Raw genomic sequence first — 21,854 nt, forward strand, 5'->3', positions numbered from 1 at the left:
AGCAGTTTGAAGGTGTCTTGTATCTTATACCAGATCTGCTAAAATTCTAGGTTAGATAAAGCCTGAGGGAGTTCAGGTTTGCATATTTTCCTGAGAAGATTGTTTCATGCTTAGTTGATCTATAAATTGTGTTGTTGGGTTTTTTACATTTTTTTTAAATGATTTTCTAAGTACTTGAAAACCCACATATGCATTCAATCTATCCTGAAATTTATTGTCTGGGGGTTAGCAATAGAACTCTAGTGTTTGGCCAAGCAGTAAACTGAATCACTGAACCTCTGGGTTATTTTGAACCGAAAACATTTCAGTGATCTTATATCCAGCATGGCTACAGGAGCAGTTGCAGCAGTGCAGCTGCAGGGGCTAGCAAATTACTGTGAAACTACAGCCCGGGAATAAAATGCACTGATGTGCACACCCAGTCTCTCTGGCCAGAGTGACCTCCATCACAGAGCTGTCTCTCACAGCTGCTTAAACCTGCTGCTGGAGCCCATCTCATAGAATCATTAAGGTTGGAAAGAACTGAAAGATCATCTAGTGCAGTCATCAGCCCATCACCACCATGCCCTCTGACCATGTCCATCAGTGCCCCATCTACCTTCTTCTTGAACACCTCCAGGAACAGTGACTGCACCACCTCTCTGGGCAGCCTGTGCCAGTGCCTCACTGTTCTTTCTGAGAAGAAATTTCTCCTAATATCCAACCTGAACCTCCCCGGTGCAGACTGGGGCCATTCCCTCTTGTCCTGTCACTGTTACCTGGGAGAAGAGGCTGGCTCTGATTTGGTGATTGCCAGCAAGGGACATGATTTTCCATGATAAGCTTTGTGTGGGCTGTATCATACGCATTTTTTGTAAATTATGGTGGTTTTGGAAGCCTGGGTGCAGCTCCTTGTGCTGTGCTGCGTTTGGGGTACTTGGTGGTGATACAGCAGCTGCTTCAATGAGGCTGTGCTGGAGCTCCTTCCCTGCCCACCAGGATAACCAGCAAACTGGAAACAATGAGATTTCATCACAACTGAATTTTGCAGAAGTTGACAATGTTTTTTTTACAGCTGTAAAAATCTGGTCTAAAGCACAAACTGCTTGGTGCTGCTCGGAGAGATGAGCAGAGCTCCTCTTCAGATGGCAGTTCTGTACCCAACGCTGTCAGTGCGGTCAGCGTTTTTCTGTTTAGTCATTCCTAGCAAGTGATGAGATAGAGATGAACATGGCTGAGAAATGACTGGCATTTAAAAAAAAAAAGGGCAGAGGACAAAGAGGAATAGAGAAGATGAGAATTGACCCCTGTAACGGTGTGGATGACAGTTGGTCCCTGCAGAGCTATGCTGGCATTATTTTATCGGAGACCCCCCCCCTCCCCCTTATGGCATTGCAAGCTGCAGCACAGCGAGTGAGGGACTGCTGGTGGGTGGGTGTTAAACCCTTACAGAAGGGAAAACTTTCAAGCCCAAACTAAGGAGGAGCTGTTGGGAATGTGAAGTTTCACTTGCTGTTTTGATAAAGAAGCATGTGTGGAAATAAGTTGTTTTTCTGGTTGGAATCAAAGGGATTTAATAAGATAACAGAAATGAAACTTGATTACTTTCCAAATCTATGGCTCGGATAGCTAACTGTGATTTGTAAGCTTTACTAAATAGCAGCTCAGAGTACTTTGTGATGCACCCTAATCGGTGGTGATGTTTTGTGTTTCTTTTCTGTAGACGTCGGCTGATCTCCCAACGATCTTCTCTGGAGACCTTGGAGGACATAGAGGAAAATGCCCCGCTACGCAGGTGATTCTCTTTACTCTCTGTCCAGTTATTGGTCTGTGAGGCAGTAGCTGAATGTGCACGTTAAGATATTCTTCATATGGATAACGATATTGAAACCTCACATGCCCTGTGAGGTGGTAGGCAATGGGAGTTGCACGTTTCCTAGCTCTAGGTTATTAAATGGAAAGCCGATATTTAAATTTGCTAAATAGAGAAGTTCAGCTGTCACTGATAAAAATGGGTAGTTCCTACCTTCCTACTCTGCAAACATAGGTACAGCTGCTTTAATAAAGCAGGCTTTTTAAGGTTCTTATTTTTCAGTACTGTTTTTTATGGATTTGTAAGGTATTCATTTCTCCCAGCGCACACAATCTTATTTCAGTAACCAGCACTACTGTATTAGTGTGCTGATTTGTGACTGCTACTTCATTTCTCTCATCCACGTTACATCATCGGTTTCATTGCGGTTTGGTTTCTGCATCCAAGAGGCCACAGCTTCTCTGGGGACTGCAGTCATTAGTCACTAGGCAATCCTCTGGAGTGATGGAAAATGGAGCAACTGTTTAGCAGTTCAGAAATGGGCTGATCAGTAATCTGACCAGTGTGTGGTATGCTTCCAGGTCAGCTGTTCAGCTGGGCAGCAGCTTAATGCTGAATGTCTCTTTATCCTGGGACCTGTAATTCAGCTGGTTTATGTTGGTGTTTAGCCTATAGCCTTGTTTATCCACACGCAGATTGGCTGTCTCTGCCTACCTTAAAGCAAAGACTCAGTAGCAGAGGCTGTACCAACTGGCCTGTTACAAAGACTTGATTATTTTTACAAAGCTTACCGTTGAATGCTTACCGGCGTGTTATGAAGCGTTCTCATAAATGATTCAAACAAATATAATTGGCAAAAGATATAAACAAAGCATGGTTCACACGGCAGTGTTTCTACTCACTAATTTGCGGAATAGTTGGTAGAACTGCTCTCTTGGTGCTGTTTTCCTGTGAAGAAGGAAACAAATCTAATTGCAACCACAGAGAGAGGGTTTTGTTAGGGTTTTACGAACGGGGGAAGGCAGAAATAGCACAGTGATGGGGATCTGGCCATGGGGGGCATAGTGATGGCACATATGGGGACTGATGTTCCCTGGTGGCTTGGGACTATAGGCTGCAGTTTCAGTCCAAAGGAAGGACCTCAGGGGGTCAGGAAGCAGCCAAGCTCTTCCTATACATAGGAGAGGATGGGAAAATAGGCAGTGGAGGCTCAACACAGAGGGACTATGCTGGTCCCGTGCACCGCATTTGGGAGTTATCTCTGGTACATGTGCTCTGTGACTTGGAACAAAACAGCAGTGAGATGAAATGGGGAGAGCTTACACAGCGTGTTGTGCTTTCTTGATTAAAAAGAGCAAGGCTGTAAGGAGGGAGGGACTGTTGTTTGCCTCGTCTCTCCTTCCTCTGGTAATTTCTTTCTTTAATTGCAGTTTTAAAAAGTGTGTTCAGATGTCAAATTTAGGGATTAATGTTTTGAGGAGAATTTTTTTTTCCTAAGGTGATTTATTTTATTTTCCATTGTTCTGTATGCCGTCATGAGCATGGAAAGTGATATTTAGAGTTAAAAACGAGTACGAATTATCCTTATAAGTGAAAGATTTTGTCTTTCTAAAGTTAAAACAAGAAAACTTCTCAGTAGCTCCCTTACCAATAACCAAGGAGGATACAAAAGTGTGGGTGTTGATGTGAGGGGAAAAATCTCATCAGGATCTACTGCATTTTGCATTGCATTATTTTTTCCCTCCAAAAGCTCGAGCTAAGCTGTCACAGCAGATTACAGGAAGTTTTATTTTGCTGAGATTTTTTTTAATGTGTTTTTCTGCATGAAGGGAGGGGTGGTGGTGCCTTTTCTTATTATTATTTTAAATACTTTTTTTTATTTGAGCTGTCACATTTCCAGACTTATTGTCTCCATTGTTCTTGCTGATTCCTAAAACAGGGTGCCTCAAATCATTTGTCTCGTCTTTCCTTCCTGCCTTTGTGTAGGCTCCTCGCCTGTACAGCAGGGGACTGAGTATGTATTTTTATATATTTATTTATTTATTTATTTTCTCCCGGCTGATTTATTTTTCAGATGTCGGACTCTCTCAGGATCACCCAGACCAAAGAACTTTAAGAAGGTTCATTTTATCAAGAACATGCGGCAGCATGACACCAGAAACGGCAGGTACTGTGCATGCAAGGGCTGCTTCTGCAAAGGCAACTGATGGGGCATGGGAGCAGGGAAGGTTCGGTATCCCTATGAAGCAGGGCAGTGTGCACTTCCTGTTACCAAATGAGTAGTCAATATAGAACATTAAAGTAGCTCATGAAAGTGCATGCTCCTTCCTTCATTGGATACCAGTCAATGGCAGTGCTAGCCAATTGATTTGCAAGGCAGACAGTTTGTTTCTATTAAGGAGTGCAGGGCTAAGTGTAGAGTTAGCTGAGTTGTCAGGGCTGCCTATTGAAGGAGGCTTACCTGACTCAGGAAGACAGCTGCAGGGAAGGGCATTAAGACTACCCTGAGTCTTACAAGATGAATTATGAACGTGACAGATTCTGGTTTCACCATTGTGCCCTGCCACATGCAAGGTGCTTGCTGGTAAGCATGCAGATGGGGATGGTTGTGACAAGGTGACAAGTGAGATGCTTATCTTCTGGGCAGGCATAGGCAGGGGGGGGTACTCAGGGACGCTGGAGATGTATGGCAAGGTGCAGCTGCGACCTCGTGCACGCCCCGAGTGGGGCTGTGCACTACCGATCTCACAGCCATAGGCAGCAGTGGAGCCGTGCAGCAGCACGCTCTCTGTTGCTGCAGTGGCATGGTGTCTGTCTTGTTCCCATCAACCAGGCAGCTTCTTTATTCTGGTGTCATCCAGCTCAGAAGTGAAGCTACCGTATTCCCGCTTACAAAGACACCCATTCTCTCTGTTCTTTCTCCTAAAACAATTTCACCATGTGCTTTATGATCCTGTTCTTTTCTGTGCAAACCTAAATAGGTTACCTGACCAGGTTTCATAGAGATTAAACTGTCCTGCTGAGAGCTGACCCTTGCGCTTAATCTGTTCTCATAAAATTGCAGTGGCCAAGAACCATGTATATAATCTGTGGAACAATTTGTGGGCATAGCCTGTGATTTTCATCAAATGTGGAATCGAATCAGTAGAAATGTTCATCATAGAACCATCAATGTAGAATAGTTTGAGTTGGAAGGGACCCTTAAAAGTCATCTAGTCCAACTCCACTGCAGCAAACAGGAACATACTTACAGCTACATCAGAGCCTGGTCCAGCCTGACCTTGAGTGTCTCCAGGGATGGGGCATCCACCACATCTCTGGATAACCTCGTCCAATGTTTAACTACCCTTATTGTAAAAAACAAAAAAACAAAAAACAAACAAAAAACAAAAACAACAACAACAACAACAAACACTTTATTTATATCCAGTCTAAGTCCTACCTCTTTTATTTTGAAAATTCTCTTCTAATTTGAAATTCTGATGTAACATCAAACCACAGCTCGTATGATTCAAATTCTGGAAAGTTTATCTTGGCTAAAGCAAAAATTGCTTGCGTTTATTCTCACATATGCAGATGAATACAGTGAAAGGTAGTTATCAACATAAATACCACAGAATGTGGCTCTAGGAAGTGATAGATTTTTCGAAACAGCTTTTGTTGCAGACAGACGCATGCAGAACTATTGACTTAGCTATTGTCTGACTAGCAGCTGATTATTGTCTGAACAACAAATACGTGTAAAATCAAATTCTAAAAAGCAGCTCTCCAATTTTAGTCCGGTTTGTGCATGAATATATGCATGCTCTGGGAATTTCTTACAGAAAAAAAACCCACTTATTCATAAAGTATTATGAAAATTTGTCAGAGAAGGAGTAATTTCTGAGATATGCATATAAAATACATATGCATAAACTTGAAATATTACCTCTAAGAGAAAGAATAAATGGTTTGTAAACAATCTACGAAATCACTCATTTTCTCCATTTGTTGCAAAAATGCGTTTGCAGGATATGTGCAGCATTTTGGCTTATATATCAGTCATTACATCTGATAATAAAACAGAATATTTTTCTTGCTAAGAAAACTGTGCGTAAGCTTTTGTTATTCAGCTGGCTTCTTATCTTTATCAACAGACACAACTTTCCAGAGTATTTCCATTATCGTAATAAAGATCCCTTTATCTAGAACACAGATACAGCAAGAAAAGAGAGGCAGTTTAGAAATGCTTTTCATCCTATGGACAAACAGCCACAATGATATTAGCTAAAAATAAAATATAAAGTCAACACTTTGTGTCCTCTAGGGCCAGCTATGTCTAGCAGTGAGTAATCTGAGCACGTACCCTGCTTTTCCAAGGGTTCTGGACACTGTTGCAGTCACTTGAGTTAAGTCATTCTGGGTGAAAAGGGCCCCTGGAAATTCAGGTGAATGTGCTTTATATATTCAGCCTAGAATCAGAGGTTCTGAGTACCTTCAGACCTCCACAGTTGCCTGTGACACAAGGGAGTACAGGTATTGCAGTGGGTAGGAAATCTTTCTCCTTGCTTTGCCCTGGATCTGTTCCCAGGCAACTCATGTGGGTGTGCAGGAAGGCTCAGCCCAGCAGGAGTCAGGCTCTCGGAGCTCTCTCCAAAACCTACAACCCTCTGTCACTGCACAGTGCCCTTTTACATGGCTTGACTTGAGGAACTCAGCTTTGAAAACATCTACACTAACATGTTTTTTAATTTGATAGCTGGGCTTCAGAATAACTAGTGTATTCAGTAATTCTTTCTCTGGCATGTGACTGAGTTTCACGGCAAAGAAGAATGCAGTGTGGATGTTAGCTCAGGGCTTGTTTTCCTTCTTTAACTGCCCTTATTTGTGGCTCTCAGCCTGTGACTTTCCTTGTCCTGGAGTGCTGAGACTTCTTCGCCTCTCATCTCTTGGGAAGGGCACGTGTTGAGCAGCAACGCTCTGGTGAAAGCCTTCAGGAGTCCTGCACGAAAGCAGGACTGGCAGTTGGTCAAACAGTGGTTCAGGTATTTCAGAACAGAGGAAAGCCACCTACACAGATCGCAGCATATCAGCGATCGCTCATAAAGCTTCCTGTTGATAGTTTTGTGCAGTGGTTAAACCAGTTTCTTCAGATTTGTCGGATGTGGTTTATTAAAGGAACTGGAAGACTAGATTTCCTAGACAGTACTATCAAAGCAGTCTTGTGAAACATCACAAAATAAATTTTCCATTAAAAGACAAAGGCAACCTAACCAGTCATACAGATTAGCAAATGTAGCCACCAGCATGTGGTTTCACCCTGTGAGACCTAGTGCCTTTACACAGCAGGTTTATTGGTGGTCTCTTCCATAAACTGTGAAGCAGAAGATTTCCTATCCAGCAGAAACAGGCCACCAAAATAGCAACATGAGCCAGCTGAACAAACAATTCAGGGCAAGAATGTGACAAGAACATTTCTGGAGTCATCCTATATAGCAGTAAAACAATACTCCTCTCCCACTCCCATGCCACTGCTTTCTCAAATTTCCATTAGTGTATGGTTCTGTGCCAAAACCAAACAGAACCCACTGGCTATGAAAGGTCTGTTTTGTTGCCCTTTTAATTCTGATGATGCACACGTGCACGCTAAGAGGTTGACTGAGTGGCCTCGCTACTGTTGATGGTTATTCTCAACCGCTTTCATGTAGTCCCAACTTAAACTTGGGAGACTCCAAAATGAGGTCTGGTACCAGGACGGCATTTATGGCCTGTGTATTCACCTTTACCTGCAGGGAAGGAAAGTCTTGCTGCTCAAACATCATCAGTTACATAAGAAGAAATATTCAGCATGTATGTGGTACATATGATGTGTATCATATTTACATTTGCAGTCTTTACATTTGCAGTCTTTTGCTGCAACATGATTGAGCCTAGACAGAAACTGAAGGAAACACATTATTCCTCAAATCAGGCAAATTACTGATTGTGTGGATAGCCTTGTGCTCTGTATATTTTTGTAGTTTTGTAGCATACACCTCATTAAATAAATTGGAAGATGAGCTTTTAGAGCCTCAGACAGTTACACGTTGTCAGAGCTCTCTTGCAATATAGTGGTTTCTCTAAACCATGGTAACTAGTACAGCTTCTTGGTAAAATGTGAGAAATAAAAAGTGAACTTTTTTCATGTAATAGTTTTAAACATGTCTACGTGGCACAATGGCAGTCAAGGCACATAAACCCACTCTGACTCAAAGTGCTTCTGATATCCAAGATAGCTCATTTGGAGCTGCATGCCATTGTAGGCACAGACAAAGAGCTGCAATCCAGAAAAATCATCTTCTCTCATAAACAATAATCTGATTTTCTTGAAGAGCAGCCAGCTTCCATCACACCTTCTCCAAAGCATACTTTATAAGAAGGTTCTGGACTTTGTGGTCCAGTCCTCAGAACTTTTTTCATAGAATCATAGAATGGCCTGGGTTGAAAAGGACCTCAAAGATCATCGAGTTTCAACCCCCCTGCTGAGTGCAGGGTCGCCAGCCACTAGACCAGGCTGCCCAGAGCCACATCCAGCCTGGCCTTGAATGCCTCCAGGGACAGGGCATCCACAGCCTTCCTGGGCAGCCTGTTCCAGTGCGACACCACCCTCTGTGTGAAAAACTTCCTCCTGATATCTAACCTAAATCTCCCCTGTCTCAGTTTAAAACCATTCCCCCTTGTCCTATTTCATGGACCATGTTTGGTTCCCAAGGGAAAGAAATCTGGAAAAGAAAAAATACAACCCAGAGGCTGGGTTGATGCTTTTTGTTTCCTTTCTGATCTAATTCCTCCTGTTACATGTCAGGTCTTCCCTGGTAGATTCCCATTGTTGTCTACAATGTCACCTGAGGACATGGAAGGCACCCGTTTATTTTTCTTTAAGGGAGTTACAGGGCATTAGTGGAAGAGCTGTGTTCCAGAAGCAGACAGCGGGAATGGGGGAAATCTGTCTTCTGGGTACTGTGGTTTTCTGAATTCAAAGATGCTTTCTGATGTCAACCTCGAAATCTGTGCCAAGTTTCATACATCAGCAAACAAGGCTTTCAGTGAACAAGCAAGCTGTTGTGGGTAGCAACCATTCAGCAATGAGCAGTGGCAAGCACAAAATTAATAATATGCCAGTTTTGGGGTTTTTTTTTTGCTTTTGGCCCGTCTTAAATGTGAAAAATGATTCCCCCTGCACTAACTTACTGCAGCACCACAAGTTCATCTTATTTGATACGAGATAGTTACCTTAAGTGAGGTCTGCTATGGAATTCAGATCATACTGTATCTGCCTCAGGAGGGTTTTATGATGCTGTTTGTATGTTCATTATTAGCAACTCCCTCTGTTAAAGAGTAAATACCTCTAAGGAAGAAAATATAATTGGTGTAATAGAATGAACCAGGAGAAGGAAAATTGATCATTCTGTATTTTTCCAAAGAGCTGACGCTTGCAGCATCTCTCTGGGGAGCCGGAGCCTTTTCCAAGAACTATGACTAACTGATTCCATAAGGAAATGGTACTTAAGGGGTACAGGATTTAGAGGCATGTAAGGTGATTTTCAGACAGTAAAGAACAAAGTAGCTTGCTTTGGTTCGTCATCCAACTTTGGCCAGTATAGGACAAAGATGAACAGTTTGGGTGAAATCCTCACCTCAGAGAGACCCTTGATAGATAACACTGAGAAAATCAAAAGAAGGAAGTGAAACAGCCCTGACAGCCAACCTAGTAATAAGTTCTAGCACTTTGGGCCACAAGTGGAGACTTACAGAAAGGTGAAACATAGGTAAATTGTAACACTAATAAGGTTAGAAGTGTAGAAATTGCGATCGCTGTGTCTTAGAGGAATTTAAGAAGCAGTGGTCCATTGACTAGTTTTAGGGGGAAAGGGGGTCTTTTCAGTGTATGTTGTACAACTGTACAACTGTTGGTGTCCTGAAGCTACCGAGAAAGAGGTAAATTTATAAATAATCGTTTATTTATTTATATTATATATCTTATATCTCAGTTGAATTTCTTGGCTTCTTGCTCATCTTCACCTCCTAAAACTTTAATTATTTAGCTTTTGGCAGTCTGTGTAGTTTTATGAAAATTGAATCTTGACCTCAAGGTAGTTCTGATGTTACTTGACGATATGTTAGAGGTTGATGGCTAAATAGCGTAGGTGTACAACAGACAGGTTGCTTTAAGGTATTTGATTTAATGCCACACAGTGACTTTCCAGATGATGCAGAGATTTGGAAACTGATTAAAAACACAAGATGGTTGCTGTAATGGTGGCCTGGATTCTGGGATAAGCTCTGTGCAGGCATATAAATTGTGCTTTCACATAGCCACATGTTGAGCTACCTGCCTGTAGTGAATGAAAGCATGCCATGTTTACAGGAGGAGGGATCCAGTCCTGGCAGTGAGTAACTGAGATAGACTTGGTGCTGGAAGAGAAAGGGGCAAGGGACTATGTGATCAGTCATGCCTGAGTGGACATGGAGGTGCTGGAGCAGGTCCAAAGAAGGACAACAAGGCTTGTGAAGGGCTTGGAGAATATGCCCTATGAGGAGCGACTAAAGGAACTGGGGCTGTTTAATCTGGGGAAGAGGAGGCTGATTGCTCTCTTCAAATACCTGAAAGGTGATTGCAGTGAGAGCAGGGTTGGTCTCTTCTCACTGGTGACAGGTGACAGGACAAGGGGAAATGGCCTCAAGTTGCGCCAGGGGAAGTTTAGGTTGGATATCAGGAAAAACTTCTTTCCAGAAAGGTTGTTAAGCACTGGAACAGGCTCCCCAGGGAGGTGGTTGAGTCACCATCCCTGAATGTGTTTAAAAACCGTTTGGATGTGGTGCTCGGGGACATGATTTAGTGGTGGGTTGTTAGAGTTAGGGCAGTATGGTTAGGTTGCGGTTGGACTTGATGATCTTGAAGGTCTTTTCCAACCTGAGCAATTCTATGATTCTGTGAGTGTCAGAGCAACATCATAACCAAGAGGGCTGATGTAATTACTATGTATAGAGACAGGTGAGTCTTCAGGGCTAGCCACTAATCTTAAAGAAACTTAGATCATGCTTAGATGACACTGCTGTCTGTGCAGCCACTGAATCCAGTGGTAATGCCCAGAGGCCAAGAAGGATGATAGGGGAGGAGAGGAGGAGACTCAAGGAGAAACAGTGGAAGGACCTGAAAGCTTATCATAGTAGCACAATTTGACTTCATCCATAAAAGTCTATTTCAAGAATAGGGAGCTGAAAATCTCAAGTTTAGCAGAGGAAGGTTGTGACCAGTACTTGGATTTTTTTTTTGTCCAATAAATGCACAGTCTTAAGTCAGCCACTGAGTTGTGTGTATCCCAGGTGATTGGTAGTGCTGCTGGATTTGTTACTTTTGTTTTAGGTGAGTTGATGAATTGTCAGAACAGCTCCTTGGCTCTCCTGGTGGACTCTCTTTCACTAGGACTTTTAGAAAAGCGTCTGTTCTGGATTCCAAGTGAAATGTGTTCAGTGTGTTCTTAGAAAGCCTGTACGGGGGATGGGAGTCCACTGCTCATTTGCTACACAAGGCACATGCTTTAGCATTTCTGTAAAGAGTCAGTTATGCAATACCTTACCATGAGATAAAAAAGAGGAGGTAAAAATTGTTGGTGATGGAAGTTCTGTGATTATGAATTCCTCAACGATAACATCTTGCTTTGCTTGTTGTGGTGGGATTTTTAAATTTTAGTCTTTGATTTCTTTTATTTTCTTTTATATTTTAGAATAGTCCTTATCAGCAGCAGAAGATCCTTCTGTAGCATATTTTCAGTGCTGCCATATCGAGACTGTACCCAAGTCGGGTATGTATATTTATACACGTACTATGTAGTCTTTCTGGGCCTGCATGTAGAACTGAGTACAGATAACAGAATGACTGAAGCTAATGCTTTTAAATATCTGCTCTCAGAAAAGATAAATGCATTTAGAAATGTTCGCACTGTGGGACATTACCAGGTTAAAATTGCAATTCTCCCTTCCTGCTTTGTTTATGTGTTGCAGTATCTTTGATTATTAAACTGGAGAAAGCTACCCCATCTTAATTTTACGTTCCTGAAAAATCCACAGCCTTCATTGTTTCTTCCGACTTCACTCATCTTTCACCAAATAAGAAGTACTGGAGACAGAACTACATTGATTTTATAAGCAGTCCTAGTTTTCTGATTCATCCACATGAATATGGTGCGACTCAATCTAGATTTCCAGTACTACCAGGAAATAACTGACTCTAAACGTAATACCTTTTAATTGTACTTGTAGTAATTGGCCAGATCATTCAGCTAGCAAAAAGACAGCTGTACCAATGCTGGTGTTGTTTTGGCAATAATGCTATACAAATTCTTAGGAGCTGCAAGCAACTTCCATGGAGCTTCCTTACCTCCCTGGAAGGGCTGAGACCTCTGACAGAAAATATTGTCTGGATTGAATCTGTTCTCCAAAGATTTTTTGTTCTTGCAATGAAAGTGCAGTAGTAGAGGAAACTGGATTGAGGGAGGAAATGTCATCTGGAAGGCTCTGGGGCACGACTGCAGAGGGTCAGCACAGGGCTGCAGCTCTGTGCCTCTGAGGCAGAGGGTTAAGGCCTGGCCGCTCCCTGGAGAGCTGAGAGTTGCCAGCAGTTAGTGTTGGCTCAGCGCCTGCAGACCCCAGGAAACTGAGAGGAAATATTCGGCTGATACGGTGTGGTGGGTTTGAAAGACCTACAAATCACTTAGCATCAAGTTCATCCAGCTCATAGAAGATGAACTTGGCTCATATTTTTCAGACATCTATTTAATTCTAGAGAGTTATTTGTGACATCTGCTCATGCATCAGTAATTCAAAAGAAAGGGAGATTATTTCTAATGCAGAAAGGAAAGGAAGTACCTTTGTAGGAAAGTTGACTTGCTTTCCTGTGTCTTACAAGAAAAGTTTTCCCTTAATTAAACAGGGGTGACACATGAGGCAAACTCTTGACAGACTAGCGGCTTTGTTCATTCTTTTTTGGTGCATTGTCATTCATTTATGGTCATTGCCCTCTAGAAATTGCCTCTTTATTGAAAATTGAATATATTTTGAAACACTGATGACTGGTTATATCTTCTAAATTACACTCATAATGGATCCAGCTGCAAATCTAAATATTATTTCAACATGTAATGTCTTGTACCATGCTTGCACAGCAAGAAGGGATTGGGATGAGAAGGTAGAAAGTGCCAGTACACAGCAATCCAGCCCCATTCCCTTTGTTATAAAGCCAAGATGAAAAAAAAAAAAAAATGCCCTCTGACTTTCTTCCAGAGCATTAGAGGAAGGGAGAAACAATTAAGTGGCACCTCCTTCCAGGAACAGCTGGTGCTAAGAACAGATGAGGCACTATGTCATAAACTGTAGCCACTCTGTTGAGGCTGCACAGTAGTTGCTTACTGCTTCACGCATTTTGGATGTGTGGCAGGAGTGGGACACTGGTACCCTTTTGTAGCGACAGCATCCTTTAGCTTTCCTTTCTCTCTGGATTGCTGATGCATCTGTCCTGACTGGTTTATGTTCTGTAAACTTTCTTGACTAGCTGAGGAGAAGAAGCAAATCATTCCAGGGAATTTCGGACGTGTCTGCAGTTAAAGCGGTGAGCCATGGCAAAAGCAGGAGAGCACGGTGGATGTTCTTGTAGGAGAGACTGTTCCATGTGGCAGGAGCACATGGCAGAGAGGCTGCTGCTTCTCCACCTCTGCTCTGATTTGCAGGCCCTGTGGCCAGCGAGGAGACTTCCTGGCACAGCTGTGTTTTGGGGAGGCTGCCAGCACCCGCTACATTGTAGGCAGCACAGAAGAGTCCCACTATATCAAGGCTGGCAGCTGAACTGCACTAACGGAATCATTTTAAAACCTGCCTGGAAGGCAATTCCTGCCGACGCAGCTAAATTCTGTGCTCTTGGCCGGGATGGATGTGACTTCATGACCCCTTAGCAGCCATATGCAGGAAATATGCTATAGACCTCACCCACCATCCTCTTTTAAGCTACAATAGCAAGAATCCTCCCCAAGCTATGTTCTTAAAGATCTGCACAAATACAAAAGGGGTTTTGGGCTGAAACACGAGAGGACTAAATTTGAGCTGTCCCTTGGAATATCTCTCCCAGGTTCCCCTCCCCTGCAGCCAGGCAGCAGCAGGCTCACTGGAGCGTGGCTTGCAACAGGATTCTGAAAGGAATTGCACTGCAGAGCAGTGCAGGGCTTGCCAGTGATGGATGGCAGGTACCTGCTACCTGCTGCTTCAGAAGGCATGTCGGGTTGCACGTGCTGGGGCTGAGGGGAGAGGATACCATGTGCCAGGGAAATTATTTGCTCTACTTCTCTGTTTTGTTGAAGGGAGGCAAAAAGTGTAAACCGAAGAGTAGTATGTTGGAGAGAAAAAAAGTCATGAACAGTAGTAGTCAGTACAATTTTGTGTCCTCAGAGTTTTGTCCATACTTTGATGGAAAACTGATGCTGTAGCTTACAGTGGTCTTGTGCAAGAGGAAGGTGAGAATTAAAGCATAGATCCATCAAGGTTTTGAGGTGCAGTTGTGCCGGTGAAATCACTGAGAGATAGATACTTGTGCAGATCCGGGCCATAATGTCTCTTCTTCAGGTCTAGTTATGGTAAGGTTGCCACATCTTTGCTGGTGGTGTGGTGGCAGGCACAGCTTCACCTGTCTGCATGATCAAGAGTCGGGTAATGAGCTAAACTCCCATCTAGACTGCCAGAGTAGCTGCAAGAGCAGACATAGGCAGGTTACAGCAACATAGGGAAGGCTGTACTGCATGTCAGCAGCTGGCAGAAGCAGGATCCTTGCCTGCTGCCCTCCCTTGGCCCCAAAGTCCTACAGTGTTACAGCCCTAAGCTGGTAAACCCTATGCACTGCTTAGTGGTAGATAAGGGCCACGATGGTAGGGCTGCCCCATACTGACTGCTCTGTTATAGCAGTATTGCCTCTCTTACTAAATTAACAGGCACACAAACTCTTTATGGTTAGCAACCAGTCTGCAGAGGCATGCATTATTAGCAGCACCAGTAGCACTGGTTGAATGCTTGGCTTTGATTGTGTTTTTATTAAATATAAGGTCATTGTGTGGTGCACAGGTTAGTGGTAAGGCAGTTGAAAGGCTGCCAATAGTACTGCAGATTTGCTGCTATTTTTCAACGTACTTGAGATCTTCATGGCTAAGAGTATTATTCATTATCTGGATTTTTCTGCTGAAGAAAATCTTGCTTACCTGGGAAACATGCATGCTGTTACCACACAGGGATGTGTGGAGTACTTAGAAATAGTACTTAGAAATTTAGAGGATCGTATGTAATGTTATGCTAATACTTCTCTTCAAGTTCCTCTCTCTTAATTAAGTACAACACTGAAAATGATGGAAGAGTTGCTTTGTAATCAGTTTTGGAACTGGAGTTCTAGCTCAGCATCGCCTTTATTCTCCCTTGATGGAAATGAGAATTAATTCCATTACAGTTCTGCAGATTGGCAGAAAATGGGATTAACGACAGTTATCAGAGGTGTGCCGTGTGCCACTCCTGAGCTGCTGTGGTGCATTCCTCCTTTGTCAAAGGTGGGTGGTTGCAGTGGCAGCTCACAGCAAGTGGAGTTGAACCCTGGTGCTGTTGCTCTTCCCAGATCAGCCCAGTGCAAAGAAGCTCCGTGGACCCTGGTTGTGCCCCATCTGTGTTAGAGAAGGACCAGCTTCCAGGCAGCAGTTCTGGAAGAGACATGTTTCCTGGATAGTGGGAGCAAGGGAACCAGTTTTCTCCGTTGCTTACATGCTCTTGGAGCTTTGTTAGGCACCACTTGTCCTTCAGCCTCCAAGGAGATGTTACACAGGTCTGGCAATCCTCAGGGGCGTTGCTGGCAGTTCTCTGTGTGGCTTACAGGACACAAGCCTGGAACTGAGAGCGGTCCAATTCTCATTCATATTTTAAAGTGCCTGAGCACTTTCGGAAAGGGGAATGGTAAGGTATGTGTGTCATTATTAGCAATGTTACAGAGAACAAAAAAGGTACTGTATTGTTTCTCTCCAGGAGAAACGGTAGCAGTTAGTTGATTTTATAGTTCTGTTGCTTTAAATTGTTTTTCCTTTGGCACACATCCTTACAGCTCACAGTTTAAAAACACCTTTTGAAAAGGGCTTTTTAGACTTGTTTTTGTTAGTGGCAAAAACTAAGCATTCATTTTCATTCACAGATTGAAATCATACCTATTATTTTAGTTTGTGATGTTACTAGAGCCTTTTAAGAGCTTCCAAGTTTTTCTAAAGGTCTTCCCAGAAGAATGTAAAGAAGCTGAGGAAGGAGTAGAGCTGGCAGTGTCATGCAGATTCAGCTGGTTTTGCATCCAGCTATTAGCTGGGGTCAGAGTGACTGCCTGTCAATGGGGCTGGAGGTGATGAGCTAATGTACAGAAAAATCCAGAGCATCAGATAGTGTGTGTCCTTATAAAACCAGCCAGTTCACCTCATGTTTATTCTTCATGGAGCTGAATTCATTAAGGGGTTAGAAAGTTACCCTGCAGTAAGTATAGGTGCTGAATATTTCTCTCTGGTATCAGTACAGGAGTTTATCTGACTAAGCCTGCCTCCAGTTAAAGAAAATAATACGGTGTGAGTAATCAAATGGATTGAAGCACAGAAAATTGATCATTCTTCTGAAGTAAAGCATTAAATCGTTAGATAAAAAGAATGCGTTGTTCTCAGAAATGCTGCAAACCAGTTTCATCTAGTTTCTGAAGATAGATCACCACTGAATTTAACTTTGTCCCTTGAAGGCCTGGCAGGATCACTAATGAGTTCAGTGATGCTGAGAGCAGGAAGTTTTCAATACAATCATCCCAAATCACATGTAGCCGCAGTGATCAATGAGCCCATAGGCCAGACATTCCCAAAGGGTTTCATTATCTAAATTGCGATATCTTTGTCTTCAGTGTTTTAACTGGGTAAGAAAGTTGTATGCAAAATAAGGCAAAAAGAAGCATTTAGATGAGTTTGTCTCAGACTGCACTCCTGCAGTCAAGTTGCTTTGGCAGATCAGCTAACAGCCATTGTTGTGATTATAGAAAACAGAAATACTTCCAGGAGAAATGAGAGCTTCTAAATTGCCATCAGGATAATAGAAATAAGCCTATATCAAAGCAGGGCACTCTCTTACATCCTACAGGTATATTACCAAGTTCCTTGCCAATTTTTGTATGTGAGGCAGTATTTTTTTTCTTGTTTCTTCCCAGTTGAACAAAACCAAAACCAACTGCATATTAACTTCACAGAAAGACAAAGAAAACCGGTGTCCCCCCCTCTCCCCAGTACAACGTGACATTTTAAAACTAATTGCGTAGGTGAATTTTACAGACCTACCATTGCTCATTTTTATGAGGTTCCCTGTTTCCTCAGATTGAAAATGAGCAATGAATCCCAAAAGCTAATACATATAAGTTTTGAACTTTTACTCCATGTTGGGCAAAATATCAAGACAAAGATCTGACACCTGAATATGTCTGGAGAGAGAAAAGGATGCTGGCCCATTAGAGCAGTCATTCCATGAGTTTCTCCACCTCCTTTCCCTGTATATTGCTTCTTGAGATGTTGTTCTAGCAACACTAATAGCAATTAGGGTCTGAAAACTCTCAGCTCATTGAAGCCATCAGTCTCAGTTAGTGGAAATTCTACTTTTGGGCTGGCTGGCAGCACATGTTTTCCAAAGTTGTCATTGTCCTCATCCCTGTAAACAAAGACAATAAGTAGAAATCATTTACAGTGAAGGATGAGAGCAGTATTTTTTCTTGACATCTCATGAACTGCCTTTCCTTTTAGAATAAATCTGAGCAGTCAGGAATCACTGAGCATAACGTATAAACACAAAAGGCTTGCATCTCTAAATAACAATTATCAGATTCCCTCTGCAATAGGTAGAAGGCTTTTTCATGCATCTGTAAATCTATTTAATATTTAACAGGCTCCTGAATTATTCACAGGTTAAAGTGTTCAACTGTTGCTGTCATTTAAAGAGCAAGTGCCCAGCAGTAGTCCTGCCTAGAGCTTTATAGATCAGGTCAAATCATAATGTTTGATTCATTGAAGAAATGTTACACTTCTAAAGGTAATACTGTCCAATTTATATTCTGTTAATCCGTGCCTGACTAATAAAACACAAAAGCTAAGAATTCCTGTTTTGATTCTGATTTACCTGTTCAGTAAAACTTTTCACCATCTCACAACAAATTTGGATTCACAGATTCTGTTCCAGGAAAATCTCTGAGGTGGAGAAACTTAATTTTCTTTTTTTTCCCCTCCCATCTGGGATAACAGGAGCAATGTGCTTAGTTTTGAGTGTAGTTTCTAACACTGCTCAGCAGCACAATTTCTGGAAATTGTATGCACATATAGAACTCAGTTATTTATGTAAATCAGGGTAACTCCCCAAATGCTGTCAAAAGCTGGGCTGGTCTTGTGATTTCTTTTCATTTTCCCTGCTCAAAATAAGTGAAGGTATTCACTGGGTTCCTGTGATTTATTTTAAGTTCTCAGTATCTACTTGAATCCCTGGAAAATTTTGTGAAAAAGCACTTTTGGAAAACAAACCACAGGAAAACTGAAAATGAGGAAGAGAAGGAAGGAAGTTTTCTTCACTTAAAAGCCTATTTGGCAAGGACTGTCTTTCCTGCTCTGCATTTTGTAAACAGCTCTTACTACTGCATGTTGGTTTGTGCAGTTCCTCAGTGCCAGTGATAATCTAAACCTAACCTTAAACACAGAAAAAGCTTTTTTTGTTTTGTTTTTTTTTCAAGTGCTGATCCTCTGTGCTCTCCCACTGTGTGGGGCCTGTTGCCCATGATGCCAGGCAAGGGCCCATGTCCTGAAGAATTTGGTATTGGTTGCTTACGCATTGGCAATCCCAAAACAGCCATCCTGCTCATTCCTTGGGCATGGTTCACCTGTTTTGCAGGGAGCAAAGCAGAGGTATCTCCTGTTTTCCTAGTTGCTCTGGGGATTTGGAAGGCTTGGTGAGGAAGAGGCTGTGCTGGGCCTACTCCAGCAGCAGGACTGCAGCACCTGGGTGGGGAAGCTCCTCAAGCTCTGTTGAGACAGTAGCTTGCTTTTACCCACCAAAGAAACAATAACCTGCCTTAATTTGGACTCCAGAAAGGATTTTTTATTATTTTATTTAGTTGGCTTATTCACAGGTATCCAACTTGAGCTTTACAGAGGCATTAGTGAAGTTTTCTGTATTAAGAGTGAGAAGGATAGATGATGGCTCTCCCTGTAGAAACTTGATTAGCTTGTTGTTGGTCTTAGTAATAGGGAACTCAAAAAGAATTAACTGAAGTCACTTAGGAATCCCATGTGAAGTGTTTGCCAGGGTCTTCTATGAGCAGGAGAATGAGTATAAACTGGGACGATCCTTTTCATTTGTACATTGATAAGAAACTGTGTTATTTTGCACTGATTTTCCTCAAGCGAATGAGTTAAAGTCTCAGTTTTATGGACAAGTTTCTCTGCAAATGGTAACATTTTATGACTCTTTTTCAACATAAGCAATCATATGCTACCTACAAATACAGAACATACGTAAAGGAAGAGAAGACTCTTATTAGCCCTTGCAAAACACTTGGGATGAGGGAGAATAACTGCGATGTTGCTTACACGGTCCTTGAAGGTAGAGGCTTCTTTTAAAAACATCAGAAAGATGTGAAAAATTGAGGCGCTAATCTTCATCGATCTCTCACTAATGTCCAGGAATCATTCCTGTGCGTGCTCGCACTTGCAGCTGACCCTGATCTCTGCTCCCAGAGAACTGATTTCATTTAAGTCCCCAGAGCCACTCTGGTTTTGAAAAGCTGCTCTGCTGACTCCTTAAACGATGCCAGATTTTTGTTGGATGAATTAACAAAGCTATCAAGCCTTCTCTGTTAATTGCATGGAAAGTTTTCTCTGTGACTTGTTTTGAAAGTTATAATGGTATTATTTCTTCCTCATTATCTTTGTGGAAGGAACCTAAGCTATTCTGATATTACTAAAGATAATCCAGATGTTTGTTTTGTTGTTTTGGGGACTTCCTCAAATTGTGTGTTTGTTTCACAGATAAGACCTATTGCTATTTAGCATGTATCTCTAGAAGATGTAGTTCCTTTAAGCATGTTCTGCACAAGAACAGAGAGGCTAATCTGATGCTGCTGACAAAAGGTTATTTTTACATAATTATTTGTGCAGCCCCTCAGTAATATGATATCAGGAAGCAAAATGATAACATGACGCTGCATGAAGTGAAGCTCAGGCAGTGAGTTAACGGCTTGGTTTGGATTAAAACATGGATACAGTGTTTTATTTTGCCTTAGAGGTATGTTTTCCAGGAAATAGGTACATTAAATTTTTATAGAAGCAAGATACATTACTTACTGGGAACTTAGTGGGAACTCACTGATTGTCAATTTTCAGAGAAATAAGATGAATAACTAGTTGTGAAGACAAGGAAGCAGGGTATGGAGAGAGAAGGCAGGAATGAGCCTAGGGCAGCAGTGAAGTGAAGATCCTTCTCCAAGCTTTGGTGTCAGCATCTCTCCTACTGTGATTTTTAAGCACGTTATTTGGACTTTGGTGGAAGTCATACAGAAAAATATCACAAGATAAACACTTGGAGTTGCATACAGTCACCGTTTGTGAAGCAGAAAATGTGATTTTGTCCTTTTTATCTTCAGTCACATTTTGATCATGAGGCTAAAGCATGGGATACAGCCTGATTGCCTCAGGCATCTCATTTACTTTTGAGTGTAAAATGCCAAAAGCATCAGTCCTCCTAAAGCAGGAACCCAGCTTTCTGTGCCAGGTGACAGGAAGGGCTGCATTCCTCCTGAGGCCTCCAGGAAGACGTTCACTGAGCTTCAGACACTCTGCTGTGCTTGAAGGTGCAGAAATTCCTCATGAAGGCTTATGTGGGCAGTTACTTCTCTGCATTACAGCATAGGGTCACTTGGGCATGTATTTTAGAAGCATCACATTATTATGATACATGTCTAAATTATCGGATGTTATCTGAAACTGATAGGACTTGCAGTTCCCTGTCAGTGCTGAGCTATGTCAGGAGTCCCCAGTGACGAGGAACAGTTTTGCAGCATAGGTAGAATCTGAGGTGTGACTAGGGGCAAAGTAGGCTTTTGCTGTAACATATTTTAGGCAACACAACCCTGCCTGTAGAATTTGGCTGGTCTGTCTCTCAGCAGTGCGTTATGAAAGGTAAATAAGATGTGTGTACTAAGAACTGTTTCTGCTCTGGTTTGTGTTCCCCAGGGATATGAAGTTGGATGGTGGACGCCAATGCCATTCTACTGGAGTGTGTCTAAAAGAGATAATTGGTCTTGAAGGTGTGGAGCTCGGCGCAGACGGGAAGGTGGGGATGCTTCAGTTCCTACTTTGTTAGATTTTTTGTAGTAAGGAAAAAATAGAGCATAACTAATAACAGGCACAAATGTAAAAATAGATTACAATGTATGGCGTAACAGAGTAGTTAAAGCACAGTATGTGCAAACTGTAAATAAGACTAGTGGAAATTCAGAAAGTGTCAATGCCCTAGCTGTCAGTGCTAACAACTTTGCTGATGAAATCTGCCTCTGGCAATGTCTAAGTCTGTAGAGCATTACTGAATTGCTCAGTGTTCCCTTGGCCCTTGCAGGAGATATCAGCGCAGAGTATGTTGTTAGGAGCTTGAAAATAATATCTGGTGATAGCTGTAAGCCATAATTCTGTTTGCTTTCAATTTTATTTAATAAAATAGATCTTACTTAACATAATTATGTGTCCAAAGGAGCAGGAGGACACTGGTGTAAACTGGATGAGTTTGTCAAAATCCTAGTGTGTATTCATTTGAATAGAATGAGTAATTAATGAATCGTTAGGGAAAATTGATCCATTTTAAACAAATCTTTAGAGGAAAGATTATTTTAATCATATATGAAAAGATTTTTTTTGCTGAAAACCTGATTTACTTCTGATGGTTTCGTTTATCCAGCCTGCTGACATTTCTGGATTTAAAGGCACTA

General features: G+C 42.1%; 1 protein-coding gene across 2 annotated transcripts in view; it reads left to right on the plus strand.

Annotated features, from left to right (window-relative positions):
* The window catches only part of CABLES1 (Cdk5 and Abl enzyme substrate 1), a 37,487-nt gene continuing 17,335 nt past the window's right edge, over positions 1,703-21,854 (plus strand). The window contains exons 1-4 of one of the 2 annotated variants that reach the window (XM_021389015.1): positions 1,703-1,774; positions 3,867-3,959; positions 11,539-11,616; positions 21,106-21,205. In XM_021389015.1, the coding sequence (XP_021244690.1) occupies positions 3,931-3,959; positions 11,539-11,616; positions 21,106-21,205 (207 nt within the window). In that variant the 5' untranslated portion in view covers positions 1,703-1,774; positions 3,867-3,930. The remainder of the gene's footprint in view (positions 1,775-3,866; positions 3,960-11,538; positions 11,617-21,105; positions 21,206-21,854) is intronic. The other variant, XM_021389016.1, reaches the window with a different exon arrangement.

The sequence above is a fragment of the Numida meleagris genome, chromosome 2 (assembly GCF_002078875.1).
Source record: "Numida meleagris isolate 19003 breed g44 Domestic line chromosome 2, NumMel1.0, whole genome shotgun sequence".
NCBI lineage: Eukaryota > Metazoa > Chordata > Aves > Galliformes > Numididae > Numida > Numida meleagris.